This window comes from Camarhynchus parvulus, chromosome 28 (genome assembly GCF_901933205.1).
Source record: "Camarhynchus parvulus chromosome 28, STF_HiC, whole genome shotgun sequence".
In the NCBI taxonomy this organism is placed as follows: domain Eukaryota; kingdom Metazoa; phylum Chordata; class Aves; order Passeriformes; family Thraupidae; genus Camarhynchus; species Camarhynchus parvulus.
In genome coordinates this window covers 1,181,279-1,208,551 of record NC_044598.1, presented here as the reverse complement: position 1 = coordinate 1,208,551, position 27,273 = coordinate 1,181,279, and the positions used below count along the sequence as shown (strand labels likewise).

The 27,273-nt window shown below is 60.1% G+C and overlaps 2 protein-coding genes across 5 annotated transcripts; one reads left to right on the top strand and one right to left on the bottom strand.

Moving 5' to 3' along the window:
- Positions 1-174: 174 nt before the first annotated feature.
- Positions 175-23,215, top strand: SH3GL1 (SH3 domain containing GRB2 like 1, endophilin A2). Of its 3 annotated transcripts, none has more exons than XM_030966537.1 (10): positions 175-349; positions 14,719-14,787; positions 14,890-14,962; positions 15,434-15,486; positions 17,099-17,131; positions 18,060-18,218; positions 18,634-18,737; positions 19,392-19,516; positions 19,956-20,009; positions 21,347-21,543. In XM_030966537.1, exons 1-10 carry the CDS (start codon positions 305-307, stop codon positions 21,541-21,543), a joined length of 912 nt encoding a protein of 303 aa, XP_030822397.1. In that variant the 5' UTR covers positions 175-304. The 3 variants fall into 3 exon arrangements, with proteins under 3 accessions (XP_030822397.1, XP_030822396.1, XP_030822395.1); XM_030966535.1 differs by having other exon boundaries at positions 304-349; positions 15,434-15,577; positions 16,998-17,131; positions 21,347-23,215; XM_030966536.1 differs by lacking the exon at positions 19,956-20,009 and having other exon boundaries at positions 15,434-15,577; positions 16,998-17,131.
- A 254-nt stretch (positions 23,216-23,469) lies between these two features.
- Positions 23,470-26,991, bottom strand: MPND (MPN domain containing). Of its 2 annotated transcripts, XM_030966523.1 has the most exons (13): positions 26,944-26,991; positions 26,103-26,320; positions 25,639-25,869; positions 25,401-25,563; positions 25,246-25,330; positions 25,078-25,174; positions 24,886-24,958; positions 24,736-24,812; positions 24,492-24,660; positions 24,344-24,414; positions 24,136-24,225; positions 23,837-23,929; positions 23,470-23,756 (listed from the first exon to the last, which is right to left on the bottom strand). In XM_030966523.1, exons 1-13 carry the CDS (start codon positions 26,948-26,950, stop codon positions 23,670-23,672), a joined length of 1,461 nt encoding a protein of 486 aa, XP_030822383.1. In that variant the 5' UTR covers positions 26,951-26,991; the 3' UTR covers positions 23,470-23,669. The 2 variants fall into 2 exon arrangements, with proteins under 2 accessions (XP_030822383.1, XP_030822382.1); XM_030966522.1 differs by having other exon boundaries at positions 25,401-25,869.
- Between the last annotated feature and the right edge of the window lie 282 nt (positions 26,992-27,273).

The following is a 27,273-nucleotide window of genomic DNA, read 5'->3' as shown; positions in this document are numbered from 1 at the left end:
ACAGTCCTCTCCCAATATGACCGCCCGTCCCGCGTGTCGCGACAGAACGACTCTATTCGCCGCTCAGTCGCGCCGCTCGGCGGTTCCGCCCGGCCGGCAGGGGGCGCGCTGGCGGCGCTCGGGCCGGGCCGCTCGGTGGTGGCGGCCGGGGGCGGGGCCGGGCGGCGGCGGAAGCGGCGGCGGGGACGGGCCGGGCTGGGACGGGCGGAGCGTCCTGAGGCTCCCGAGGCTCCCGCCGCCCCCGCTCCAGGTCCCGCCGCCCGCACACCGGCTCCCCGCCGCCACCGGGCCAGACACCGACACCATGTCGGTGGCGGGGCTGAAGAAGCAGTTCTACAAAGCGACCCAGGTGAGACACCGGCACCCCGCGCCCGTTCCCGCCGCCGTTGGGCTCCGGGGAGGCCGCTCTGCCCTTAGCGGTTCGGAGAAGCCGTCCCGGCCGCTGCTGCCCCGGCGGTGCCCGCTCCCCGCCGTTATCCCGTCCCCGTAGCCCGGTGCTGGGCCCGCCGGGCATCCCCCGGTACCCCCCGGTGTCCGGGGTGTCTCCCGGCTCTCAGTGTGGCTCCCGGGGCTCGGTGCGGGCCGTGAGCGGAGCTCAGCAGCCGGGGGAGGCCTGGTGTGGGGCAGCCGTTCTCCGGTGGGACCGGGGAGGGGACCCGGGCACGGAAACTCCTCCGGGGGGAGCGGCGGGAGCGGGGCCGGTGACACCACGGGAGTCCCGGGAGTGCTTCCCCCTCCCCTAAACCGGGACGGATCCAGCCCCAAAGCGGCCGGGAGAGGCGGAGGGAGCCGCGGGAGCAGCGGCCCCGGTAACCCCGGGATGCTCCCGGTTCGTGCGGAGCGGCTGGAGCGGGGCTCCAGCGGTTCGGGAATTGCGGGCAGGATGGAGGAGCTCGGCCTTGGAGCTCTTGCCCCGAGTTCCCCGCCCGGGAGGTGCCCAGGGCCGGGCTGGAGCAGCCGGGCACGGCGCAGGGGATATCCCATGGAGAGGAATATTCCCCGAACCGTTCCGTGATTCCCTGTGGGAGTGAGCCCCACACAGGGCTCACAAACTCGGGAGTGAGCCCCACACAGGGCTCACAAACTCCTTTCCCTCTCCCTAAATGAGGGGTGCCCATCCCCAATCCCCCCGAGCAGAATTCCCCTTCCCAGCTCTTCCTGTTAACAGCCGTGAGCTTTTGTTAATGCATTTTGGGAACGGTTCAGGAATCCCAAATCCCCCTCTGCTGCTGCTTTCCTGCCCCTGGTTTGAATTCCAGATAAATTTGGCACGGGTGGTGTTTTCCATCCCTGAGTTTAAACCCTTCCAGCTCATCCCACCCCTGTGTGCGACGTGTGTCGCCTTCTTCCTCGGCTCTGTTTCCCCAAATCCATTTCATTTAGCCAGCAAAGCAAAAGAACAAATTCCTGAAGTGCTCCTCCACCCCCTTTCCCACCAAACCCATCGTGGGGTGCTGTTCTGGGTGGTTTTTCACAACTTCCATGGGAAGGGTCGTGCTGGGGGCTGCCTGTGGGAGGGTTTTGCTGTGCTGGTGTCAGGAGGTGGGAACCCCTCAGTGACTCAGGACTAACGTGTTCCTAAGCCCAAAAATATCATTTTAAACCCCAGATGAAGCCGGTTTTTGGAGGAATTGCGAGTTGCCACCCCTTGCAGTGCTCCAGGGACAGGGACAGAGGTGTCCATGACTTGGAGATGCTCTGACTGGAAACTGGGAGGCACTGGTTCCAGTTTGGCCATTTTATTTGTCTCCTCCTCCCTTCCTTCCCTTTCCCCCCTTTCTCCCCTCTGGTCCCACTCAGCCCTTGGCTGAAGGAGAGCAGGATTAGTTATTTTTTGGCTCCCTTCAAACCATCAGAAGCTGCCAAAGCCCAACATGTGGAAGATCTTTCCTAAAACGTTACGTTTTGTTCCACGTCTGTCCTTAATTGAGGGCAAGCAGAGCAAGGAGCGGGGTCTGCAGGGACCCCAGAGGGTTTGGGATCCCTGTCCAGGCTCCAGGGGGAGCAGGGCTTGGCTCCTGGGGCTCATCCATGTGATTCCTGCAAGCCCACGTCTCCCCTGGGTGAGGCAGCCGGGCGCCCACACGCAGGAGAGAGCCTGGAGTATCCTGGAAAAAAAAAATAAAATAAAATAAAATAAATCTGAGTGGTGCTGGCAAATGCTGCAGATGGGGAGCAGCTCTGAGTGTGTCCAGAACAGGTTCTGCCTGTTCGCAGCAAACTGTTCTCTAAAAAAATAAAGAAAGCTGGAGGAAACATCCTGAGGAAGGGGGAGAAAGAAACAGCAGCAGCAGTTTGGAGCTGAGAACAGGGTGGGAAGTGCCTGGTCCAAGGTTTCATCCAGCCTGCGAGTCACAGGGACCTTCTGCTGTGGAAACAGCTTCCTTTGCACCGTTTGGGTTTTGTGCAAACTGCTGGGAATCCTCAGATCCTGCAAATGTTCCCAGGCAGTGGGCAGGACGGGCTGCTGCTCCTGGGGAATCCTGAGGGAACGCTGGGGGTGGCAGCAGGGCTGGAGGGATCCTGGCATTCCTGCCTCACCTGGAGCAGGAGCAGCTCTCTGGGGATGCAGGGATGGGTCTGTGCTGCTCACCTGGAGCTCTCTGGGGATGCAGGGATGGGTCTGTGCTGCTCACCTGGAGCTCTCTGGGGATGCAGGGATGGGTCTGTGCTGCTCACCTGGAGCTGGGGATGGGCAGGGATGGGTCTGTGCTGCTCACCTGGAGGGGGCTACCTGGAGCTCTCTGGGGATGCAGGGATGGTCTGTGCTGCTCACCTGGAGCTCTCTGGGGATGCAGGGATGGTCTGTGCTGCTCACCTGGAGCTCTCTGGGGATGCAGGGATGGGTCTGTGCTGCTCACCTGGAGCTGGGGATGCAGGGATGGGTCTGTGCTGCTCACCTGGAGCTCTCTGGGGATGCAGGGATGGGTCTGTGCTGCTCACCTGGAGCTCTCTGGGGATGCAGGGATGGGTCTGTGCTGCTCACCTGGAGCTCTCTGGGGATGCAGGGATGGTCTGTGCTGCCCTTCCCAGAGCCCAGCTGTGGTGGGAGCTCTGGGATTCCCAGCACAGCTGCTGGGGGCGCTGCCCCTGGAGCGCAGCAGGGTTTGGGATGGAGGAGAGCTCAGAGCTCATCTCCCTCCAGCCCCTGGCAGTGCCCAAGGCCGGGTGGGGCAGGGTTTGGGGCACTCTGGGACAGTGGCAGGGCTGGGACAGGATGGGATTAAGGTCCCTTCCAAGCCCAGCCAGGCTGGGGCTCAGCCCTGCCATTCCAAACTGGATTAACGTGCTCCCAAGGCCTGTGTGAGCTGAGCCTAAACCCTGCCAGGCCTGCCTGGGCTCAGGAGCTCGTGCTGGCCCAAGCCACAGCCCAGCCTCCTCCTCCTCCTCATCCAGAGCCATTTTCCAGAAGGGGAAAAGGCAAGTGCTAATTAAATCTCAGCAGCCCGTGACACACACACACATTTCCCTGTGCTTGATGACAGCTCCCAGGGTTTCCAGGGGTGTTTCTGGCCATGAATAGCCCCTTGCTCCCTGCCTGGCCTGGGATGTGCTCCAGAGCCTGGGGCAGGCAGCTCAGCCCTCCCCCAGCTCCCTGGGCCGGCAGGGAGAGCTTTCCCTGCCCTGGGAGCTTGCTGCAGGTGCTGCTGTGGGCTGAGGATGTGCTCCTGTGTGACACTGAGGGCAAGGCTGCAGCTGCCAGGGAGGGCACTTCCCCTTTTCTGGGCCTTTGTGGTCATTCATTGCTCTTGGTGCTGCTGAACTGGGATTTCCTTCACTTCTCCCTGGGTTTCCTTTCTTCCCTCCTCAGCCGGGGTTCTCTCTGTGCTGATTTTGTGCTCTGCTTTCACACGTGGGATTTTTCTTCCCTTTCCCAGGTGAGCCTTTCAAAAGCTCCTTTTTTTTAGTTCATTTTGGGTTTTTTTGATATTAACTCAGCCCTGCTCCCATTGGCCTCTCCAGGCTTTCTCTTGGAGGTGTCTTTGGGGTGGTTTGGGTTGGAAGGGACCTTAAAGTTCATCCCATTCCATGGGCAGGGACACCTTGCACTGCTCCAAGCCTTGGGCATCTTTGGGAAGCTGTGCCAGGGCCTCAGCACCCTGTGAGCAAAGAGGGGAGCAGGCAGTTCCTGTGGGAGGGATTTGGCAGCATCAGCCTCTAAGCTCCTTATCTGTACATGGGAATTTGGACTGGGAAGTCGAGGGATTTTGCTGATTCCTGCCAGCCTGGAGCCTCCTGCCAACCTCTGTCCCACAGCACTGATGTTTCTGTGTTAACATTAACCTGGCCTGCATTCCCCTGGCTTTGTCTTCCCACATTAATCTGCTCCCGAGGCTGGGGCAAAGCTGGATTTGCTGGGGTGACATCCTGCAGCTCTGCTGCCATCCCAGAGCATCCTCCCTGGCCCCTGCAGCTGTGCTGGCGCTGGGGAGGGCTCTGCTGGTCTTGTGTTTGCAGATCCACAGGGAGAGGAGGCTCAGGGGAGGCCTCACTCCTCTGCACAGCTCCCTGGAAGGGGACAGCAGGGAAGAGATGGCCTCAGTGAGGCTGAAATTTGATATTAATGCAAATTTTTCCATGGAAAAGGTTGTCAGGCATTGGAACAGGCTGCCCAGGGCAGTGGTGGAGTCCCCATCCCTGAAGTGTTCTGAAGCCACGTGGATGTGGCACTTGGGCACACAGTGCTGCTGGGCTGGACTCAGGGCTCCTAAAGCTCCTTTCCAGCCTTACCCATCCATGATTCCACATGTGGCAGCTGGAAAGCAGAGGCTGAGTGTCCCCAGACCTCTTGGAGACAGGGATGAGGTGCCAGGGCATCCCCTCGGGGCAGCCTGGTGCTGACTGGGCACTCACAGCAGTGCCTCTGCCACATCCAGGGCAGAACCTGCAGCCAGGATGTTTTCCTGTGGATTCCCTCTCCTTTTCCTGGCTGATTTCCATCAAATTCTGTCCCTGCACTGGCTGGTCAATCATTGCTGGAGCTGAGCAGCCCCAGAACCAAGCAGCTTTCATTTTTCCAGGATTGTTTCTCTCCGGAGTTTCCTATAAATTGGCTTTTCCTCCCTTTTAGGGTTGTTTTTGCAGACAGTAAACGGGAGCTCTGATTCCTGGAAGGCAGAGACACAAAGCAGAGCTGGGGAAGTCCAGCTCTCCACATCCTGCCCTGTTTGCTCCCCTTCCCATGGCTGATGTCAGCCAGGGAAAGTGTTATCCTGTGCTTGCAATCTGGGCTCAGGGCAGGAGCTGTGACTCAGGGGGGGTCATGTGGTGCTGGGATGCTGAATCCACGTCATGAAATCATGGATTTATCCAGCTGCTTGCACAGGGGATGCTTCCTGCCTGAGCAAAAGGAAATCCTTCCTCCCCCTTTTCCCTGCCACTGCTTTCCTCCTGGGAAAGAGCAAAATGGGGATGAGCTCAGGCAGCCTAGCCTGCCTGGTAAAAGCTGATTCATTTCTTTAGCACTTTTTATTTTTCCCCTCCTTCTTCCTCCTCTCCCCCACCCCTGCCCATGGCAGTGCCTTTTGCAGGGCTCCCATCCCTGTGGGAATAGCAGGGCAGCTCCTCCTGCCTGACGCTGCAGAAATGCCAGTGCCAAAATGCAGCTGGGGGCTGTGAGGGGCTCATCCTGCTGGATCCCTGCTGCTGTCCCTCCCAGGCAGGATGGAGAACTCCTGAAAAGCCCAGAAATGAAAGAAATCCCTAATCCAGATGGTTTTGGCTGTGTAATTCCAGCTGAACTCATTCACATGGAAACTCATCCCAGCCCTGGGTGTTTCATAAGACTCTGAGGTTGCTGTCCCTGCTCCTTCCCGTCCTTAACTGCACGGATTCACCCAGCCTGGGATGTGATGCCTGGAGTGGGAGCAGGCAGGAGGCTGATCCTGTCTTTTGCTGTGGATCTGCTCCCTCTGAGCTATGCCATGGCCGTGTCCCAGCCTTCCTGCCTGGGTCAGATGGGAAAGATCCAGCTCATGGCCCTGGGAGAGCCCCACAGCATCCCAGAGCTTCCCTTTCCGTAAGCTGCTCCATGACAGGACCTAGTGCAGGATCCAGCCCATCTTGGCCTCTCTTTGGGATTGTAAAAGTGATGATTAATATTTTTTTACAGATTTCCTTTTCCTGTTCTCCTCAGCCCCATCCCTGCAGTCAGTGATTCAATGGCCCAGACTCAGAGCTGGGGCTTCCTCTCCTGCTTTTGGGGCTGGCAGTGCCTGGAGGTGCCCCAGGTCCTGGAGAATCCATCAGGAGAGTCTGGGTTGCTCCTGCCTCCAAGAAAAGCCTTAACCCCCCCTCCCAGCATTGCCACCAATAGCTAATTAATAGAACCATCCCTTTTAAAGCCATTGGGAATTTTAGGATCTCCTAATGCCTGGCTATTAATAAAGTTCATGGTACTGTCACTAATTAAATTGCTTTTCTGCTCCAAAGGAGAAAAAAAAGATGAGTTAAACATCTCCATAATGAAATTCTGTCTTTGAGACAGAAGGTTAAATTTGCATGATTAAAGCTTTAAAGGGCTTTTCCTAATTGAGAAAATGCTTCATAATTCATCCTAGAGCCTGAAAACCCGGCTGCACCCCCTGGCTCGGCCAGACTTTATTCTCCAGTGATAATTTATTAACCACTTTCCTGACCAAATCTGGTTTGGCATCCCAGGATTAGCTGCATTTAAACTTAATTTTCCCACTTTCATGATGAAAAAGGCAGGAGAAGGGTAAACAATTATCCACACCCAAAGCAAATCCATCCAGGAGAAGGTGCTGGGTTGTTTTGGTTTTTTCTCCTGATTTTCTTCCCTGGATTAGGAACCATCTTTTTGCTGCTGATGTGTGTCTGAGGGGCAGGGGCAGCACAAATCCAGCGTGCCAGATGTTGGAGGAGCTCCTGTCCCAGTACAGCTCCTCCTGATTGTGCTGGGGGAGTTATAAAGGGCAAAGTCTCTGGCCTTTTGTGCCTGCCTGGGATAAAACATCATCCAAATGTCATCTCCCAGGATTTCTGGGCCACCCGTGCTCTGCCTGCAGGGCAGGAAGGCCACTGTGATGCCACAATGATGCCAAGTGCTGTGGGGGGATGTTATCCCAATTAAACCATCCCAAAATGAGTCTCAGTGTGCAGTCAGGGAAAAAAACCAAATTCAGCAGCACCTTGGATGGGCTGGAAGCTGCCAGAAGCCCTGGGATGTGGGGAGGGCCCTGGTGCAGCTCTGGAGGAGCTGATGCAGGAGTTTAATCCAACCCTGGCAGCCTTAGGGGTGCTGGGGTTGTTCCTTCCCACTCTCCCTTTCCTTAGGATGCTGTGCTCTGCTCTGATAGCCACAGAGCTTTTCCTAGAATTCAAAGGAACGAGGAAAACGAGTGTTTACAGTGTCCTCAGCCACTTCTGTCCCCTTTGATGTGTGAGCCCTGCTCCCCGTGTGAGACGTGCAGAGCACGGGGCTCTCCCACCCAGCCCACGCCAGGAGCAGGACTTTGCCTTCCTTTGGGGGGATTTGGGTCTTTTTTGATCTCCCTGGTGGCTGTAGAGCTGTGTCACCAGCTCTGTGTGTCCCCCCAGCTCTGTGTGTCCCCCCAGTCTGGCTTGCTCCCATCATCCTGCAAATCCAGAGGTTTTCTGGCTCCTTCCCAGCTCCTGACTTGCCTCCTGCTGTGTCCTCCCTTTGGGTGATCCCAGCACCTCAGGGAGGTGTTTTTCCCAGTTTTCACAGGGAGCAGGAGTCCCTTCTGCTGCTTGGTGTTCTCTCCAGGGATTTACAGGTGTCTTACACCCTCCTTTCCCCCCTTGTGTTTTGTGAAATCCCTCAGAGCACGGTGTGGGCCAACCCAAATGCTAACTGCAGGACCAGGCTGCTGTGTGCTCCTCCTGGAGCTTTGCAGCTGGGCAAAACCAAGGATTGCAGTTCCTAGGAGGCACTTTTAGTGCTTTGCACTTTTCTGTCCCATCTCAGGAGCAGCTCCAGGGCGAGGAGCCTCTGCTGCTCCGGGGGCCGGGTGGAGCTGCCCAGGAGTGATGGCTCAGCAGCTTTGGAGAAGCCCGGCTGTGATTCACTGGGGCAGGACACGGGCAGGCTGTGCAGGAAGTCTGGATGCAAGGCCAGTATTCCATGTTTCCCCTCAGTTTACTGAACTTCCTCTCAATTGCTGAAGTCACTGGAAGCCTGTGAGGGGAGAGGAGCTGCTGCTGCTCCTTGTGTGTTTGTGTTTTCCCTGGAACTTGACCCAATTCCATGATTTTTTTTCCCAGCTGAGTAGAAATTGTGTCTGGTTGGGTTCAGAGCGTGTGAGAAATAATAACAGGAGAAAACAGGATGCAAATGGCTGCTGGGAGGTGCCCCATCCCTCCAGCATGAGCATTCCAAGCCTCCTATGGAAACCTTCATCCTTTGGGATGAGCCTGCTCTGGGGGCAGGGTTGTGCCCTTCTCTGTCTCCTGCTGGAAGAAGGAGCGGGGAGACCACCCCAATGAGCAGGGAGCCTGGGAGCCCTGGTTAGCAGGGCTTGGGCTCTGCCCTGCAGCCCAGGAGAGCAGCAATTCCCAAGGCCAGGAAGGAGCAGCTGCATTGCAGAGCATCCTCCCGGTGCCCTTGGCTGGCCCGGCCCCGTGGCTGCTGCTGCAATCCCGGGTTTGCCTTTAATTCCCGCTGTCCTCGTTCCTGCAGCCCATCTGCTGGATGGAGATGAGTCACCCGAGGAGGAGGAGGAGGAGGAGGAGGAGGGCTGGCAGGTGGCTCCTGGAAAGCCGCCTGTGCAGCTCTTCCCTGCCCTTTCCATAGGATAAGATTACGACCCGAGGTCGCTGGGAAGCCTTTCCTGCTCGGCACAGGGAAGGGAAGGAGCTGTTCATTGTTCCAGCCTGACCTTCCTGCTCCAGATCAAGGAATTCCTGTGGTGCTGCGGGGAGGGGAGAGATCCCAGCCTCAGCTGCTGAGGGGGTGGGAAGCTCGGGGTGTTCCGAGCCACGTTTTCCCTGAGCACGTGTCTGGAGGCAGCCAAGCACCTCCAGTGCCTTGGCACGAGTCTTCTCCAAGGCAGAGATTCTGTGGTTCCATCATGGAGCTTCGTCCCCAGCCCTTGGGTGCAAGGCTCAGCCAGGACTGGCCTCTCGTGAAGATGGGAATGGGAAAATCACAGGGATGGAACTGCAGGAGAGGGCTGAGAGTTGGGTAATGGGGGGGAAACGTTCCTGGGAGCTGTTTGTCTGGGAAATCAGACAGTGGAGGGGCTGCTGGAGTGTCCAGGTGCCCCCAGGCAGGTCAGATCCATAGGGGTGACATTTGGAGCCAGCAGCAGGATGTGCTCAGAGGTCTGGAGCCTGAGAGCTCTGCTGCTGTTCCTCTTCCTCTGTGCCAGGAGGGGATGTGAGAAATCCCAGGGTCACAGAGTGCTTTGGGTTGGAAGGGATCTTGAAGGCCACAGAGTCCCCCCCTGCCGTGGCAGGGACACCCTGGGCTGTCCCAGGCTGCTCCAAGCCCCGGCCAACCTGGCCTTGGGCAGTGCTAGGGATGGGGCAGCCTCTGGGAACTCGGGAGCGTGCCTCCCTCTCCCAAGGCTGGAGGCAATTGTTCCTCCCCTCCTCTGCACAATAAACACTGGGATCTGTTTTCTTCTGCTCAAAGTAGGTCAGGAGTTGCTCAGATCAGTGTGAGCTGTGCTGTGGGTGTGCCCAGCTCACCCCAACCTGAGCTGCCTGCTGCTCTGGGGCAGGCACAGGGCTGGGATCCTGGGATAGGCTGAGCCCACCAGGGCTGGGATCCTGGGATAGGCTGAGCCCAGCAAGCCCATCCTGGGATGGGCTGAGATCCCAGGATGGGCCGAGCCCAGCAGAGCTTTGATCCTGGGATGGGCTGATCCCACCAGGGCTGGGATCCCAGGATGGCCCAGGACACGTCCCAGGACCAGCTGGTTCTGCAGGGAGCTCCGTGGAACTGTGTGGGGCATTCCAGGAGAACTCCCAGGCTTTTCCAGGCTGCAGCTGGGCTGGTGTGTTTTTCCAGGAGGTTTTGGGAACTTTCCAGCCCTGCCATTGCCAAGCCCCACTGGCTGAGTGGCTGAAGGCCTTTGCTGTGTTCCCAAGCTCACACACACACACGGAGCTGGGCAGGGTCACGTTGGCTCTGCAGGATGATGGGGATGACCCAAAATGAAGCTGAATGCCAGGGAGTCACACCCTGCTGACCTGGGGAGGTGCTGGTGCCTCTATTTAGGTTTTATGGAGCATCCCAGAAATTAAACTGGGCACCAGCAGTCCCAGTTAACCCCGGGTTTCCTTCACTTCTTCTCCTGTGCCGAGCTTTGGGGGTTCAAAACATTCCCACCCCTTTTTTCCCTGGGTTTGTGGGCTGGCTTTTTGCCCTGGGCTGGGATGAAGGGAGCCAGGGTAGAGCTGCTTCTCTGTTTGCTCATCTGTGGGTTTGTTTTTGTATTTCTTGAGGGGAACTTACTGTTGGGAGGGTGGAGGGGAGGAAGAGGAAGGCTTTGATACCCCAGAGTCTGCAGGAATAAGGTTTTCAGTCGACTGTAGGGAACTGTTTTGATTGCAAGGATGGCAAATGTTTGATGTGTTATAAATAGGGCTGACTGCGATGGAAAAAAGAAAGCGAGTTTAAAAAAAAAACAAACTGATTTTTGGGTTTCTCTTGGTGTGTTTTGCTTGTTTGAGGCTGAGGGAATTAGGGATAATTTTCCTTTTAAAATATTTAAAGGCTGGAGAGCAAAATATCAAAATCTGTGAAATCCCCTGGGGAAGCTGGTGATTAGCAGAGAATAACATGGGCTGGGGCTCCCTCATCCATGGGCTGGGCAGATGAGACCTGCAGGGTGGATGTGCTGGAATCTGCCCTTCTCCAGCTTTCGAGGAGCTCCTCAGCTGGGGAGCTTTGGCTGCTGCCACCTTCCCAGGTTTATCAGGGATTTTCCTGATGGTGCAGCCCCAAAATCACCTTTTATTCTCCACATCTTTCCCATCTCTCCACCTGGAATGATGCAGGAATTCCCCAGCTGGGACTGCCCAGCTCTGCTCCCAAAATCTCTCCCAATCCTCCCTGCTCCTGAATTTACCCAGGCACATCCCGGCCCAGCTGCCAGGAGAATCCCTGTGCGTCCCTCCTTGCCCTTTGCCATGCACACACACCATTCCTGCCTCTCCCCTGGCCACCCTGGCTCTTTCCAACAATGGTTCTTTCATTCTCGAGATCTTCCCCCACAAGGGGAGGTCGGGATTGTTCCCATTCCCACGCCCCTGCCAAGGAATCTGCAGGAATCCCCTGTGAGCTCCAGAATGAAGCTGTGGAGAGAGGCTGGAGCAACCCTGGCTGGACAGGGGCTCTGTCCAATCCCTGTGGATGAGCCCTGCCAAGGAATCTGCAAAGGAATCTGCAGGAATCCCCTGTGAGCTGTGGAGCGAGGCTGGAGCAGCCTTGGCTGGACAGGGGCCGTGTCCAATCCCTGTGGATGGGCTCTCCTGAGGGTGAGCCTGGCTGGATGCTGAGCTCCCAGGAATGCTCCCTGCACCCCAGGAAGCTGAGGCAGTGCTCCCATCCCAGGCTGGAGCTGTCTGGGGCACACTGGAGCTGTGACGTTTTGCTGGAGCACAGCTGGAAGTGAGGGGTGAGAGCTCCTGGCTCTCAGCTGGCTGCCTCAGCCCTTGCAGGACCTGTGGGTGGAATTCCAGGTGAAATACCTGCCAGGAGCAGCCAAGCAGGAGCAGATTGTATCTGCCCAGTGCCAGCTGCAGCGCCCTGGGCCAATATTTGCTCTGGGAGGTGTTTGGGCCAAATGCTGCAGCTCTCACTGCTCCCTGGGTGAACCCCTTGGATGTTTCCCATCCACAGACCAGGGAGGCCAGACTTGTTCTGCTCTTCCACTCCCAGGGAATGTTTGGTTTGGTTTGGTTTGGTTTGATTTGATTTTTAACCATTTCCTTGTCTGCCCTCATCCTTTCCCAGTCTGGCTTCAGGAGAGGTGGGATCCCAGCTGGGGAGCAGGGATGTATCCCAAGCCTTCTCCTGGCTCCTCAGGAGATCAAAATGCAGAAAAATTGTCAGCACATCCTCCAAAAAGCCCCATAGCTGCTTCCTGGGGGAAGGGCTGCTGGAATCTGCAGCACCAGCATTCCTCCAGCTGCCTTCCAGTGCTCTTAGGCCAAGCAATGGATGGATAAATCCTTCCTTCCTTCCTTCCATGGATCCTGGAGAGGTCGGTGCTGCCCAGGGGAAGGCAGGCACCCCCTTCCCACCCTCCCCAGGCCCTTTGGGGTCAGTGCTGCCCAGGGGAAGGCAGGCACCCCCTTCCCATCCTTCCCACCCTCCCCAGGCCCTTTGGGGGCAGCACCCTGGCATGCACAATGGGCACTTAGGAAATTCGGCTCCCTGAGCGTGCTGAGGCTCCAGGTTAAGCAAGGAACCAGTGGCAGCTCCTCCAGGCTCGTGTCTGGGGGATCTGGGTTGGTTTGTCTCCCTTCCTGGTGGGTTTGGGGGTGTGGGGATGGGGTCCCTCCTGCTTTCCTCCCGTGCTGATGCTTCCCAGTTTAATTAGAGCCAGCAGGGAGAGAACATCAATCTTATTATTCCCTCCCAGCAGGGCAGCAGCAGCGTTTCTTGGACGTCAAAAGGAGGATTAAATTAGTCTGGAAATGAGGGGAGTTTGCTTCCTTCACCTCTCTGGGCTCTGCAGAGGGTGTGGAGCCTCCAGAATCGCTGTGGTGATGGATTCTGCCAGCCTGGCATGCAGGCCCCTCGGAGCAGAGACCTGCCAGGGGTTATTTACAGCTTCCCAGGCCACAAATCCAGGGAGAAAAGTGGGATTGGAAGTGCTTGGGATGGCTGCACCCTTCCCAGGTGTGTTAGGGAGCAGTGCAGGCTGCCAGGGCTGCGCCCTCGGTGGAAGGGATCCCGTGCTGGCTGTGGGATTCTTGGCACGGGACTGGGGTGGCAGCTGGGGCAGAGCTGTGCCCTGCTGAGCTTGTCCTGGCAGGCCTGGCAGCTGCTCCTGGGACGTCTTCCAGGCTCGAGAGAGAAGCGTGCCTGCCCAGCTCGGGGCTGGGCTGTGGAGCAGGCAGCCAAGGAAAGCAGGAAATCACACTTGGGTGGGTTCTGGGGCACCTGGGGGTGGTGGGATCCCCTGGAGCTGCTTCTGAGGGCTGGCTGGGCATGGAGCAGGGAATTGGGAGCAGGGACTGGGAGCAGGGAGCAAAGATTGCCCAGCCTGGTCCACTCTGGCTGTGTCCCATGTCCCTTGTCAGAGGGTTAAAGTAGGGGAGTGAAATCCAGAACTGGGTGAACCAAGAGAGCTTTCCTTCATTTCCTTTCTCTTTTTCCTCTCCTATCTCTTTCTTCCCTCCCCTGTGGCTGGTTTGGTGTCTCCAGGTGCTTCTGAACCTGGACAGTTCCCTAAAGGGGTCCCTCCCCCTCTTCCTCAGAAAACATCCAGCCCTATTTTGTATCCTCACGGGAGCAGGAGTGTTCCAGAGGAAGAAAGCCTCGATAAAAATCAAATATTTGATGTTGGAGTAAACAAACCCGATTGTTCCTTCAGATCTGGAGTTTTCAGCACAAACAGGAGGAATCCTGGCAATGCCCCGGGGCAGGCCTGGAGCCCTGGGAGCCAGTGCCAGCTTTCCCAGACCACTTTGGACGTCTGGATGGGGAATTTGCTGTTGTTTGGAGCAAAATAATCACTAATTGCTCCCCACAGCTCCCTGACAGGCGGGTGGAGCCAGGTGGGGGTCGAGCAGCAGGACAAGAGGAAACGGCCTCACATTGCACCAGGGAAGGTTTAGGTTGGAAATCAGGGGAAATTTGTTCATGGAAAGGGTGGCCAGGCATTGGCACAGCTGCCCAGAGCAGTGCTGGAGTCCCCATCCCTGGAGGTGCCCAAAAATCACACAGAAGTGGCACCTGGGGACGTGGGCTAGATGTGAACGTGGTTGGACTCTGTGATCTTGGAGGTCTTTTCCAACCTCAGCCATTCCATGGTTCCAATTTTGGCCAATTCCTGTGTCCTGCATCCCCAGGCAGTGCAGGGGCTGGGAAGGGAACATTTTCCTGCCTGGGCTGCAGGAGGATGGACAGAAGGACACTTTGGTGGGGGGGGTTACTGGGGGCATTGGTCACCCCTGGGCAGGGAACGCTGCGGGTCAGGGGCTGGGGCTGTTCTTGGGCTGAGGGATCCCCTCAGGAGGCTGCTGAGACCTTCCCATGAAATGAGCCCTGACTTCCTAGCCTGTCACACATCTCTGACAAAGAATTCCAGCCCCTGTCCCAGATGCTGAGCTGCTCCAGCAGTGCCAGAGTGGTGCCTGTGCTCCCCCCCAGGCTCTTCTGTGCTGCCTGCTGGGAGCTGAGTGCGTTCATTCCCTGTTTACTTGGATTTTGCTGTGTGTGAAACTGAGTCCTTGGCTGCAAATGGAGCTGAGAGACGTTTGTGCTGCTTGTTTTTTCCAGCAGGCGTTGGAGTTGGAGCCGTGGGCTGGGATTTAGGGAGCTGTGGAGCTCCTGGTGGGTGAGGAACATCCTGCCTGAGCCAAGCCTTGGGTGCTCGGGGATGTTTGGGGATTTAGTGGGGTCTTTTTGAGGGGCTTTGGGCAGTTCCTGCTGCCTCCTTTCTCTTGCAGGTGCTGTGTGGACCCTCCCTGTTCCCATTCTGTCCCAGGGAATTCCTCCTTGAGGTGGGAAGGGTCAATCAGTGCCTGATCCTCCTCCCTTTCCTTTCCCCACAGCTGGTCAGCGAGAAGGTCGGAGGGGCCGAAGGGACCAAGTTAGATGATGACTTCAAGGAGATGGAAAAGGTGAGTGGGGAACCAGAGGAATGCCCAAAATCACGCCGTGGCTCCTGTGGGATTGGCTGAATCCCTGAGCTGATCCTCACTGGGCTCCTGTCTCTCCTGCAGAAAGTGGACGTGACCAGCAAGGCTGTCACAGAAGTCCTGACCAGAACCATAGAGTACCTCCAGCCCAACCCAGGTGAGGGCCTGCACCTGCCCTGTCCCCTTCCCAGGGAAACAGGGAGATCCCTTTGCTCCAGCTTTGGATCAGGGGGGATCTGGGTACCCCTCTTGCCCTGAATCCAGGTGCAGCTTTTGCCTCAGACTCAGAGAGGCCCTAAGGGGACCCATTTTTCTGAGAATGTCCAGGAAAAGTGGTGTTTCTGGGCTGGGAAGGGGTGGCTGGCTCTGTCAGCCCTGCATCCTTCCAGCCAGCTGCTCCAGAGAGCACTCCAGGGACCCTGGGAGGACTGGGGAAGCTCCTCTGGCCTTCCCTGGCCAAGCAGTGGGGAACCCTTTTTGCTTTGTGTCTTGGAAAAGAACCGAGGGATATTCCTGGGGGATGGAGACAATGGAGCCTCTTGGCTTTGGGTGCAGCAGTGGGGGAACAAACCTGCTGAGGGCTGCAGGGAATGCAGAGGTGGCAGGGGCTGAGGTGTTTGTGTGGCAGCTTCCAGAGCCAAGCTCACCATGCTCAACACGATGTCCAAGATCCGCGGGCAGGTGAAGAACCCCGGCTACCCCCAGTCTGAGGGGCTGCTGGGGGAGTGCATGATCCGCTATGGCAAGGAGCTGGGAGAGGATTCCAACTTTGGTGAGTGCTCCTGGGCCTGGGAGGGAATGGGGCAGGCTCCTGGTTCACTTCTGAGGTGGCACTCTGAATTTGGGTGAACTTTGTGGCACTGAACAGTGCGTGGGGCTTAAAAGGGTTCAGAAACTTCCAGAGTGAGCAGATTTCAAGGGAAAGAGGGGAGGTTTAGATGGGATACTGGGAAAAAATTCCTGCCTGTGAGGAGGGTGAGGCCCTGGCACAGGGTACCCAGAGCAGCTGCAGCTGCCCATGAAAGTGTCCAAGGCCAGGCTGGAGCAGCCTGGGTTAGTGGAAGATGGGACTGGATGGGCTTTAAGCTCCTTCCATTCCATCCCAAACCATTCTGTTATTCTGTGATCCCAGGTATCCTGGATCTCAATCCACTTTCTTATTAAACACTGAGATAAATTTGCACATAAAATAAAAACTTCCCTCTGAACTGAGCAGTGAAGCAGGAACGGGACAGAGCAAGACTGGGAGTTTCACACAGCTCTGAAGGATCCCTTCCAACCCAAACCTTGCTGTGATTCCATAGGGAGGCTGAAGCCAAGAAATCTTCTGGCTGCTCCTTGGAGCCACGTGTGACTGGCAGGGAGGAGGGGGTGAAGCCTTTTGGTGACATCAGTTTTAATCCCCTGGAACCCCGGCCAGGCACGTGATGGCCCCCTGGCAGCACAGCTGGCTCTGCCAGGCCAGGGAGGAGCTGCCTTGCCTCAGGAAAATTAAAAACCTCTGGCTGCTTTTGGAACTGACAGAGGATTTTGGAGATCCTCCCTGGCCAGCTCAGAGCTCTGCATCAATCCTGGCTCACAGGGGCTGAGGAGAGCAAGGGAAGGAAGCTTTTAGGAGAGCACAGCAAACTCTATTTCCTTAATGGCCTCCTTAAAGCAGCATTGAGGACTCCATCCCTCCCTTCCAGGTTACTCAGAGTTATTACAATTGAAATAACACTTCTGGTCTATTGATTTTTCCAGCTGGACAGTGGAGAGATGTTTTCCCTTGACCCTCTCTCTCACTCACGTATTTTCCTGTGTTCATGCTCTGCTGCAATTGTTGTTTTGCCAAAGCTGCGCAGGAATAATTTCATCTCTAAATGTTTCCTCTGCACTAAAAAGCCAGCACTGAAAATGCTTTGCTGCAAGTCTGCCTGGCTTAAGTGCCAGAGTGGCCAGAGCCTTAGAAAAGGATGGAAGTGAACAGGTTTCAGTGAGTGACTGTGAGCTCTGGGACTGCCCAAGGCCAGCTTGGAGCAAACTGGGACGGTGGAAGGTGGCACTGGATGGGCTTTAGGGTCCTTCCAACCCAAACCACTCCAGGATTGTGGGACACACAAGGAGCTTCCTGGTGAGAAGGAAGAAGGAAGGGGTGTGAGGCAGGTCCCCGGGCTCGGGCTGTGTTTGATTCCCTGTCCCTGTCCCTGCAGGGGACGCGCTCCTCGACGCCGGCGAGTCCATGAAGCGCCTGGCGGAGGTGAAGGACTCGCTGGACATCGAGGTCAAACAAAACTTCATTGATCCCCTGCAGAACCTGTGTGACAAGGACCTGAAAGAGATCCAGGTAAACCCCCCTGTGCTTTGCTCTCCTCTCATCTCCCTGCTCTCTCTTTGGCTGTTGGGGCACGGAGCTGCCTGCTCTGCAGTGCTGGGCGCCAGGGGCTGGCAGGAATTGCCTGCACTCTCTGTGTGTGATCTCTCCCTCCAGACTCTCTGGTATTTCCTCCCTGCTCAGCGCTGCTCCTGCTGCTCCTGAGCAGCCCAAAAGGCTGCATGCAGCTTGGAATGGTTCTCCATTTGCCATGTTTGATGGAGGGTGCCATGGGAATGCATCCCAACAGCCCTTCTGGGCTTGCTGAATTGTGTTCTTAGTGCTGGGAGCTCCCAGAGGGGATCAGTTTGGGCTCCAAGCTCTGAGCAAGCTCCCCTCAGGTCTCTGCTCAGCATCCCAAGGAGCCCTCTGGGGTCTCTGGGAGAACAGGGAGCTCAGCAGCTCCCAGTGCTACACCCAGACAAGTGCAGGATCCATGCCAGCCTCCAATTCCCCAGGCCAGTCTCCTGAGAGAGTTTTCACTGTCACTGCTGTCCTGGGTGAAATAACCACCAAGTTACCTCAGTGCCTGTCTGTACCCAGTTCCGTAGGGCTGCTTTAAACATCCCTGCCCTAAGATCCAGGAGTGCAGTGCCCAGAACCCACATTCCTGCTGTCCAGAGATCCCTGCAGCTCCTGGGCAGCTGAAAGGAGCAGCACAGCTCTTCACCTTCCCAAAAAGCTTCTGGGGAGCAGACCTGGCTGCTCTGCAGCCTTTTCCTCAGTGGAAAGGGTCTGGAATCGTTCCCCCATCACACCCCGGGCCTCTCTCCCACCTGGAGCAAAGGTGGGAGCCCCAGGAGATCAGGTTTCTGACACCAGTGAACTCAGCCTGTAACTGGAGCTGCCCTCCCAAGCCTCTGGCTTCTCCCTCTTCCCTGCTCTCTCCATCCTCCCCCAGCACCACCTCAAGAAGCTGGAAGGGAGGCGCCTGGATTTCGACTACAAGAAGAAGCGGCAGGGCAAGATCCCCGACGAGGAGCTGCGACAGGCCATGGAGAAGTTTGAGGAGTCCAAGGAAGTGGCAGAGACCAGCATGCACAACCTCCTGGAGACAGATGTGAGTGTGGGAGGGCAGAGCTGGGGCCTTCTGTGGCCCTGGGGTGGGATCTCCTGAGGGAGGCACTGATTGCACACCAGTTTCCACTCCTCCTGAGTGTGGTTCTGCTCTGGGAAAGCCCAAATCTGACATGGCAGGCCTTTGCTTAGCCCCTGACCCAGCTCTTGGCCAGGGAGAGCCCGTGCCTGGCACCAAACAGGCTCCCCTCAGGGTGATGGGGGGTCAGTTAGGGAGGTAACCCAGCTGGGAAGGGCTTGGGAGGGATTTCCCAGCTGGCAAACCCAGAGTGGCAGGAATGGGTCCTGGCAGTCCCAGCCGAACCCCAGAGCTCCTCCTGGGCTCCCACGGCTGCCCCAGGGCAGTGCAGGAGTGTGCAGCTGGGAGCAGGTGCTGATGCCAGCCTGGTGTTGCCCAGATCGAGCAGGTGAGCCAGCTGTCAGCCCTGGTGGATGCCCAGCTGGATTACCACAGGCAGGCCGTGCAGATCCTGGACGAGCTGGCCGAGAAGCTCAAGCGCAGGTGAGTCCCTGTGGTTCCTCTGGAAACCCCTGAGTCCCCCCTGGAATCACAGAGTGCCACAAGGGGTGGGGTGGGAAGGGCCCTTGGGGCTCACAGAGCAGGGACACCTTCACTACCCCAGGCTGCTCTGAGCCCTGTCCAACCTGGCCTTGAAAAAGCCAATTCCTTTGGCTGCTCAGGTGGGATTTGGATTTAGCTGGGTGTCTGATCCAGCCCAAATCCTGGCTGAGGAAGGCTCGTCCCACCTCTCCTTCCTCAGCCTCCCCACTCTGGGGGGATCTGGCAGTGCTGCCCTGCTGCTCTTCCCTCCTGGGAGAAACTGCAGAGTGGATCCCGTGCCTGCTCTGAATTGGGAGGAGCTGGGAGGGCCCTGCCAAGTCTGAGCTTTCAAACTACAGCACGAGTGTCCTCTGCTGGCCTGAATTCCTGAGCATTCCACAGCAAAGCCTGGGATGTGTGGGCCCTGTCGAAGGGCAGATCCCAAACCCTGGGGCAGTCGCACCTTCCAAAGGCTCCAGCACACGCACTTGTGCAAATCCCTGTCTCCAGACTCCTCCCTGCCCTGTGCAGCCCCCCAGGAGGATAAGCACCGTGTTGATCCCCTCCTGTTCCACTCCTCATTGCACTGAGCCACGTTTCCTTTCCCTGTCCCAGGATGAGGGAGGCCTCCTCCCGTCCCAAGCGGGAATACAAACCCAAGCCCAGGGAGACGTACGACTTCAGGGAGCCTGACCAGTCCAACGGGGGCTTCTCCTGCAACCCCACCCCCAAAGCCTCAGGTAACCTTGTCCCAGGGGTTCACTGGTGCCTCTGGAGCAGCCTCCCAGGGAAGGAGGGCAGCTGCTCTGCCTGCCTAGGATGTTCCTGCTGTGCTGGATGCTCCTGCACGAGCCTGTGGCTCTGGAAAACATCAGGAATGCCTCCAGATCAGGGTCTTTTCTCCTGGGACCCAGGAGCCTTTGCTATGTTGGCTTTGGGGATGTGCCAGAGGGGTCTCCAGCCTGGGCCTCTCTCTGTCAGTGCCAGACAGGAAAATGAAGCCTCCCTCTCTCCCTCCCTCCATGTCTTCCCTCCCGCTGCATCCCTCCCTCCCTCCCTGATCCTGGCGGGTTCCTAACAGCATGGGGGCCCTGCTGTTCCTGCTGCCAGACCCCTGTGGGCCCTGCCTGCCCCTGTCTCCCGTTGGTTTAAGCATGTCTCTCTTTTGTTTGGAAGCAGCTTCCGCCTCTTTCCGGTCGGACAAGCCGTCCCGGGCCTCCGTCAGGAGTATCCGTGAGTTTCCCCCTCTGCACTGCTCCCTGTGTGTCCCTCCTGGCTGCTCCTCCCTGCTGCTGCTGCTCCTTGGAGCTGCTCATCCCTCCGTGCTGAGCCTGAGCTGAGCCCTGAATTAACCCAGCCACGCTCCAGTGGGATTTTCTGGGGGTTTTGCACCCCCAAAAGTGAGGCCTGGCTCGCCCGGAGGAGCTGCAGCAGCTCCCAGCACCCAGGCATGTCCTGATCCCCAGGGATCAGGTGCTTTCCCACAGACATCAGACACCTCAAGGATTTCCCTGTTCTTACAAGCACCCTGGATCTGTCCCACCCTGCTCCCCGAGTCCCTGTGGAAGGCTGGAGGGAGGAGGCAGAGCCTCAGCTCACAGAGTTTGTGGGGTGATGTGGGGTCCGTGGTTCCTCCTGCAGGACCTCGGGATGCTGGGGCTGGGGCTTGGAGCTGCTGTGCTGGGAAGGAGCCTGGAGCAGGGCCGTGGTGGTGGGGCCAGCCTGGTGGTTTGGGGAGTTCTCTCAAGCCCATCGATGTCTGGCTGCTGCTTGTGGTGATTCCTGAGTGCTCTTCCCATGCTGGGCCCTCCCTGCTGTGGGTCCTGGAATCATGGAATGGTTTGGGTTGGGAGGGACCTTCAAGACCATCTCATTCCACCCCTGCCATGGGCAGGGACACCTTCCGCTGTCCCAGGCTGCCCCAAGCCCTGTCCAGCCTGGCCTGGGACACTTCCAGGGATGTGCCCTTGCTGCCATTCCCTTGCCCTGGCTGGGAGAGCCCCAGCACGGTGGGGAGGGCTGGGGGGTCCTGCAGGCCCTGGAGGTCTCTCTTAGCTCTGTCCCTTCCCACTGGGATTCTCCCAGCTCCAAAGCCGAGTCCCAGAATGTCAGTGCACAGAGTGAGCAGCAGGAAATCCCACAGAAAATCCCTTTGCAGCCAAAAGGTGATGCTTAACTCCTGGAGCTGAGCTGGGGGAAGGAAATTTCGGGCTTCTCCTGAGTTCTGAGGGGCTGCTCATGGATTTGGAGCCCTGTGACCAGGGAGGCAGCTGCTGTCCTGTCCCCCTCAGGTGTGGGGTGACCCCTCCAGAGTGCCCCTCCATGTCCAGCCCCACCACCGAGCTCCCGGGCAGGCTCTCAGCTCTGGGGGGGATAACGTGGCTGGTCTGCGATCCCTCTGAGGTCGGGATGCAGGAGGTGCAGGCGGGAGCAGCGCTCGGCTCTGGGAGGCAGTGTGGGACCTGCAGGAGCAGTGCGGGGCAGCGGAGCCAGCCCTGCCGAGCCCGAGGCAGGAGTGCCCGGTGCCGGGGCACTGTGGGGTCCTCTGATGTGTCCCCATGTCCCCGCAGCCCCCCTGGACCAGCCCTGCTGCAAAGCCCTCTATGACTTCGAGCCCGAGAACGACGGCGAGCTGGGCTTCAAGGAGGGCGACATCATCACCCTGACGAACCAGATCGACGAGAACTGGTACGAGGGGATGATCCACGGCCAGTCCGGCTTCTTCCCGCTCAACTACGTGGAAGTGCTGGTCCCGCTACCTCAGTGAAACGGCGCCGCTCGGCCCCGAGTGTCCCGAGCTCCATTCCAGCTCCAGCCCCGCCCTCCCCGCCTCCCCTCGGGGCCAGGCGCTACCAGGGAACAAACCAGAAGGGTCCCACGGCCCCTTCCCCCCGTGAATTTGGTTATTTCCTTTTTTTTTCCTTTTTTTTTTTTTTTTGTCCTTCTGGTGCTTGAACTTCGGTACTTTGTGCGCCCCCGGCCCCGGCCGTGCTGCCGGCACTGCCCTGTCCTGTCCCTCCCCACTTTCCATCTTTCCTGTGGGTCCAGTGCGTGGGTGAGGCAGGTGGGAGAGCCAGAATGTGTCCTGGGCACGGGTGGCACAGCCAGGATGTGTCCTGGCACAGGGATGGCCCCGGTGGCACAGCCAGGATGTGTCCTGGGCACAGGTGGCAGAGCCAGGATGTGTCCTGGGCACAGGTGGCACAGCCAGGATGTGCCCTGGCACAGGGATGGCCCCAGGGCAGGGCAGCCCCAGCCCCAGCGTCCCGTCCCAGCCAGCACTGCCCCTGTCCCCACTGTCCCCATGGATCCCTGGAGGGATCCCGGAGGGATCAGGGGAGGGGAGCTGGGGCACAGCAACACTAAAACACCCAGAGAACACTAACACAGCCCTGCCTGGGGCTCGGAGCCATCCCTGCCCATCCTGCAGGGACACCAGGGATGTCCCCTGCCCGTCTGGCCCCCTCCCCACTGAGCTCAGCCCCGGGGTGGGGGAGCTGCTCCTTCTGCCCATGGTTTTTTCGTGGACCTCAGGCTTTTCCTGCTCCAAACTCCCAAGTCAGTCCCACCTGGAGGATCACCTGGAAGGGGAGGAACTGGGCCACAGCCTGGGCTGTCTCTGTGGTGGGACAGAGGTCATGGCTCCTCTGCCCAGGGCTCTGCCCATTCCCCCTTCCCGGGGATCCCTCCTGTGACTGGAGCTCACCTGGCCCTCAGGTGCCTTCCCTGCACCCCCAGCCTGCCCCAGCCACCCTCCCTGGGGGCCAGGCACCCCTCTGGCCCTGCATTGCTGGGAGAAGGGATGGTTCATCTCGGTGGCACTTCTGCCAGCCCTTCTCCCCCCGCTGTGCTTTCCCTGCCCAGGAGGTGGCCATGGGGTTGGGGTGGGGCTGCAGGGCAGCGTGTGCTGGGCTCCGTGGTTTCCCTTGCTGCAGATGGGGGTTCTGCCCCTCGTGGGGATGGGATGGGCCCTGCTGGGTGAGCCCCAGCTGTGCAGGGCTGTGCTGCTGCACCCCTGTCCCTGCAGCACCCCTGTCCCTGTCCCTGCTGCTCCTGCTGCCGTTCTTTGTAAGGATTTGGTCCGTGCATGTCCACGTGTGTCTGACCCCCCAGCAGTGACCCTGGCCCCGGGGGGTGCACAGGGCAGCCCCCCCTGCTCCCAGCAGGGCAGGGAGCCCATGGGACCGGAGTCCTGGGGGCCCTTCCCGCTGTCCCCTCCCCGCCGGGGGACGCTGGCTCCCGCTCAGGTGGATTGAAACGCGTTCTGTCAGCTGGGACACCTCGCTAGATCTTTTTTTGGGGTTTGTTTGTTTTGGTTTTGTTTTTTTGTTGGTTTTTTTTTTTAATGGTTTCTCCTGGTTTTTAGGGGAAAAAATGATGACCCACAGTTCTTGACTTGTATCTCTGAATGAAAGTATTAAATGTTTTCTTCTTTCTAAGGGCTGCCTTGTGGAGTCAGGGAATGGCTGGGATTGGATGGCACTGGGAGGTCATGGGCAGGGACACCTCCCACTGTCCCAGGCTGCTCCAATCCCCAATGCCAGGCTGTTGGGCACTGCCAGGGATGCAGGGGCAGCCCCAGCTGCTCTGGGCACCTGTACCAGGGCCTGCCCAGCCCTGCCAGGGAGGAGTTCCCTCTCACATCCCCCAGTCCAGGCCATGGCAGGATGTCCCCAGCCAGCAGAGCCACCTCTCAGGAACTGCTCTTTAATCAAACTACCACTTCCACAAACCACTGACCCGCAGAGTCCCCCCGGCACGGCCGCCCCCGGGGCAGGGCGGGCTCCGGGGCGCTCCGGGAGCTGCCCCGCGCCGGGCCCGGGAGAGCCCCGGGGCTGCGAGCCCCGCCCGGGCTGCGGGAGGCGCCAGGTCCGATCGAGGGGCCCCGGGCCCTCAGCCGCTGAGCTTCAGCAGGCTGAAGATCTGCTCCAGGACGTGGCTGAAGCTCTGGTCTTTGGGGGTGCGGGAGGCCAGGGAGCCCTGAGGGGGGAACCCCGCTTTGTTCCAGCACAGGGAATGGGTGCCCCAGCAAAGCCCCCTCCCTTGGCAGCCCTTCCCACCTTCAGCTTGTCCAGGTACGTCTGATCCTGACTCCACAGCTCCTGGAACTTCACCAGGTCGGGGGCTCCCTTATAGAACTCCACCAGCAGCGTCTGGGGGGGACAGAGGGGCTGCAGCCCTGGGGGTGCCCCAAAGCCAGGCAGGGGGACCCCAAACCTGCGGCACCGGGGCCTCGGTGGGGCTGGAGAAGGGACTGTCACCATCACCAGGGCTAAGGGCAGGATGGGGACAAGTGGTGGGGCCCCAGCCTGCCCCCGGTGGGCTCGGGGGGCTTGGGGGGCTCCCGCTCTTCTCTCACCATCTCCTGCACGACATCGTTGGTGAGGAATCCGTCCTGGATGTAGGTGACCTCCACATCCATGGGGATCCCGTAGTCGTTGGGCCGTTGCTGGGGGATGGGGGAGCCGGGCAGGGGTCACTCCACAGCTCTGGCACCTGACACCACCCCGGGGGCACCCGAGGGCGCCGGGTGGGGGGACCCCACCCCAAATTCTCCCCCACTGTACCTCTGGCGGCGGCATCACCCAGAAGGGAGCGATTTTGGACTCCACGCCGGGGTTGCCGTGGTAGAAGGGCCCTGTGGGGACAGAGGGGGCTGGCACAGGGGGGCGGCAGCAGCCCCAGCCCCCTGGCAGCCCCGGGGGGCTCACGTACCGCAGATGAGCCCCAGGCAGGGCTGGAAGCCGTTGCCACTGCCCTGCAGCTTGAGCTGGTAATCCATCTGCGCATCGATGTCGTGCAGCGACGGCAGCGCGGGCCCGAAGGGGTGGCTGTGGTACCACCCCACCAGCGACAGCCCCCGCAGGAACAGGCTCTGGCAGATCTGGGGGGGCACAAACCGTGGGTCCGGAGCCTCCAGAGCCCCCTGCCCGCCCCCCAGGCTGGATCTGCCCCTCACCTCCTCCTCCACAGCGCCCGCGGCTTCGGCGTCACCCAGGCGGGTCCGGCAGGGGAAGGCTCGAAGCACCGTCAGCACTGCGGGGACACGGCGCTGGGTGACACCCCCGGCCCACGGCAGAGCCGCCCCCACCCCCCAGACCCCACCTACGCTGGGTGTTGGTGTCCCAGCGCCCCCCCAGGTACCCCACCACTTCACTGCGCGTCAGGTGGCTGTGGAAATCCTGAAGGAAAAGGTTAAAATCAGCGGTTTAGCACTAAAACGATGACACGAGGGACACCGCGCTGGCTGCAGGTGTCCCCAGTGCCATCAGCGAGGTCCCGGCCTGGGGAGGGGACGCACCAGGAGCAGGAGGACGTTGCTGGAGATGGCCACGTTGAAGGGCTGGAATTTGTTGATGGCGGCGAAGGACGTCACCTCCACCAGGGTCTGGGGGTTCCTGGAAGAGCCACGGCCCCGCTGTCACTGCTGTCCCCTGCCGCGCCCCGGGGTCCCCTCGGTGTCCCCTACCTGGCCGAGTCGCGGGTGCCCAGGGTGCAGTAGCGGACGGGCACCCGGGGTTTCACCTCCGGCCTTTTCCCTGCGCTGCCGCCATCTGCCAAGGACAGGGTCCCGTCACCGCGGCCGGGCCGCCCGGCACCCCCGGCACCCCCACGGCAGCTCACCCGTCCCCGCCGGCTCCGCCGGGCCCTTGCCCTGCTGCTTCTTGCTCCTCTCCTCCGGCTTTTTGGGAGCCGCCGGCTCCGGCACCGCCACCCGACCCTCCCTGGCCGCCTCCTCCTCCTCATCCTCGGGCAGCTCCTCCTCCTCGCCCTCGCTGGCCAAGCTCTGCGGGCACACGGGGCTGGCACCCGGCTCGCCCCGCACCCTGGGGGTGCCAGGGGGAGGCGAGCCCGCTCCCACCTCCTCGGGGGGCGGCACGTTGGGCTGGTGCTTGCGCAGCCAGGCCGCCTTGTACTGGTCCAGCTTCTGGCCCTTGTAGCGCACGGACGCCCAGCCGCAGCCCGACTTCTTGGCGGGGTTCACCAGGCGCTTGCAGTGCGTGGCCCAGGCGCTCGGCGAGTTGAACACCTGCCCCGTCTCCTGCCATGTGATCGTCCCGTCCAAGCCCAGGTCTCCCACGAACTTCTTGCCCTGGGCACAATGGCGGGAGTCACGTCCCCTTGTCCCCATCACTTCTCCCTGAGCTCCATCTGTGTCCCTTGTCCTCACCTCACATCCCCTGTGCTCATCCTGTGTCCTGATTCTCGTCCTTTTCCTGTCCCATGTCTCCTGCCCCATCTCTGTCTCCTGTCCCGTCTCTGTTTCTTGTCCCCCTCATTTCCAGTCCCCACCCCTGTCTCCTGTCCCCTTGTCCCCAGGCTCACCAGGTAGTAGATGGACAGGACGCCTCTGCCCGGCTCCAGGAGCCCGTCTCGGAGCAGGACCCTCAGGGTGATGCCCCTGCGGGTCAGCACCGCCCCCCGGGCCGCCCCCGCCGCCTTCGCCACCTCCGGCTCGGCCTCGGCCTCGTCCAGCCCCGGCTCCAGCTCATCCTCATCCTCCTCCAGACACTCGTCCCCGCCGGGGGAGGCGGCCGCCAGCGCTGCGGGGGGGACACCGTGTGACAGCGCCCCGGGTGTCCCCCCAGAGCTCCCTTGGGTCCCCCCCTTGGTTTCTGCCTGCGGATGGGGACACGGGGACAGGGACGCACAGGGACATGGGGACGGGAAGAGGCGGACATGGGGCCACAAGCGCGGAGGGGACACAGGGACGTGGAGGGGCAGGACATGGAGACAGGAGGACTCGGGGATGGGAGAGGGGACACTGGCGTGGGGACGGGGGGGTGAGGACACAGGAGCGCGGCGACGAAGGACCGCGGGCACGGGGACACGGCTGGCGGGCACAGCAACGGGCTGAGGGACGTGGGGGCGGCATGTCCCCACCGGGGTCCCGCGGGAGCGCGCTCGGGCAGGTGCACGCGCGTGCCCCGGGTGTACGGGGGGGGGCGAGTGACCGGTGCGCGTCCCCGGCCGGGGCGCGTGTCCGTGCGCGCGTGTCCGCTTCCCGGCGCGTGTCCGGTACCGGGTGCCCGCTGCGTGCCCGGTGTGCGCGTGCTCGGTACGTGTCCGGTGCCCGGTGCGTGTCCGGTGCGTGTCGCGTCCCGTTCCCAGTTCCCAGTTCCCGGTGCCCGGTGCCGGTGCCCGGTGTGCCCCCGCCCCCCGGTACCTGCCATGCTCCGCTCCCGCCGCTCCCGCCGCTCCCGCCTCCCCCCGGTGCGCGCGGCGGCGGCGGCGGCGACACGTGATGGGGCGGCCCCGGGCGCCCCGCCCCGCCCGGGGGGGTGAGGGGACACCGGCACCGGGGGGGGGGGAACAGCCCCGCGCCTGCAGCACCGCCGGGGGGCGACACGGGGACTCAGCCCCGCACTGAGACACGGACCCCCCCCCCTCCTGGCGGGACCCCCGCCCCGGCCCCGGGAGCGGGGGGACATCGGCACCGGAACCGGGCGGAGGAACCTGCTGGGCTCGGTCCCGCACCTGCCGCACCGGGCGGAGG

What these genes read in the sequence shown, in the direction of transcription:
- MPND (XM_030966522.1), bottom strand. An exon ending in GCAACGTCCTCCTGCTCCTG is followed by an intron (nt 24,959 to 25,077) that starts GTGCGTCCCCTC and finishes CTTTTCCTTCAG; the next exon opens with GATTTCCACAGCCACCTGAC. An exon ending in CGGGCGCTGTGGAGGAGGAG is followed by an intron (nt 24,661 to 24,735) that starts GTGAGGGGCAGA and finishes GTGCCCCCCCAG; the next exon opens with ATCTGCCAGAGCCTGTTCCT.
- SH3GL1 (XM_030966535.1), top strand. Translation starts at nt 305, where the DNA reads ATGTCGGTGGCGGGGCTGAAGAAGCAGTTCTACAAAGCGACCCAG. An exon ending in GCCGAGAAGCTCAAGCGCAG is followed by an intron (nt 18,738 to 19,391) that starts GTGAGTCCCTGT and finishes TCCCTGTCCCAG; the next exon opens with GATGAGGGAGGCCTCCTCCC. An exon ending in GGCCTCCGTCAGGAGTATCC is followed by an intron (nt 20,010 to 21,346) that starts GTGAGTTTCCCC and finishes ATGTCCCCGCAG; the next exon opens with CCCCCCTGGACCAGCCCTGC.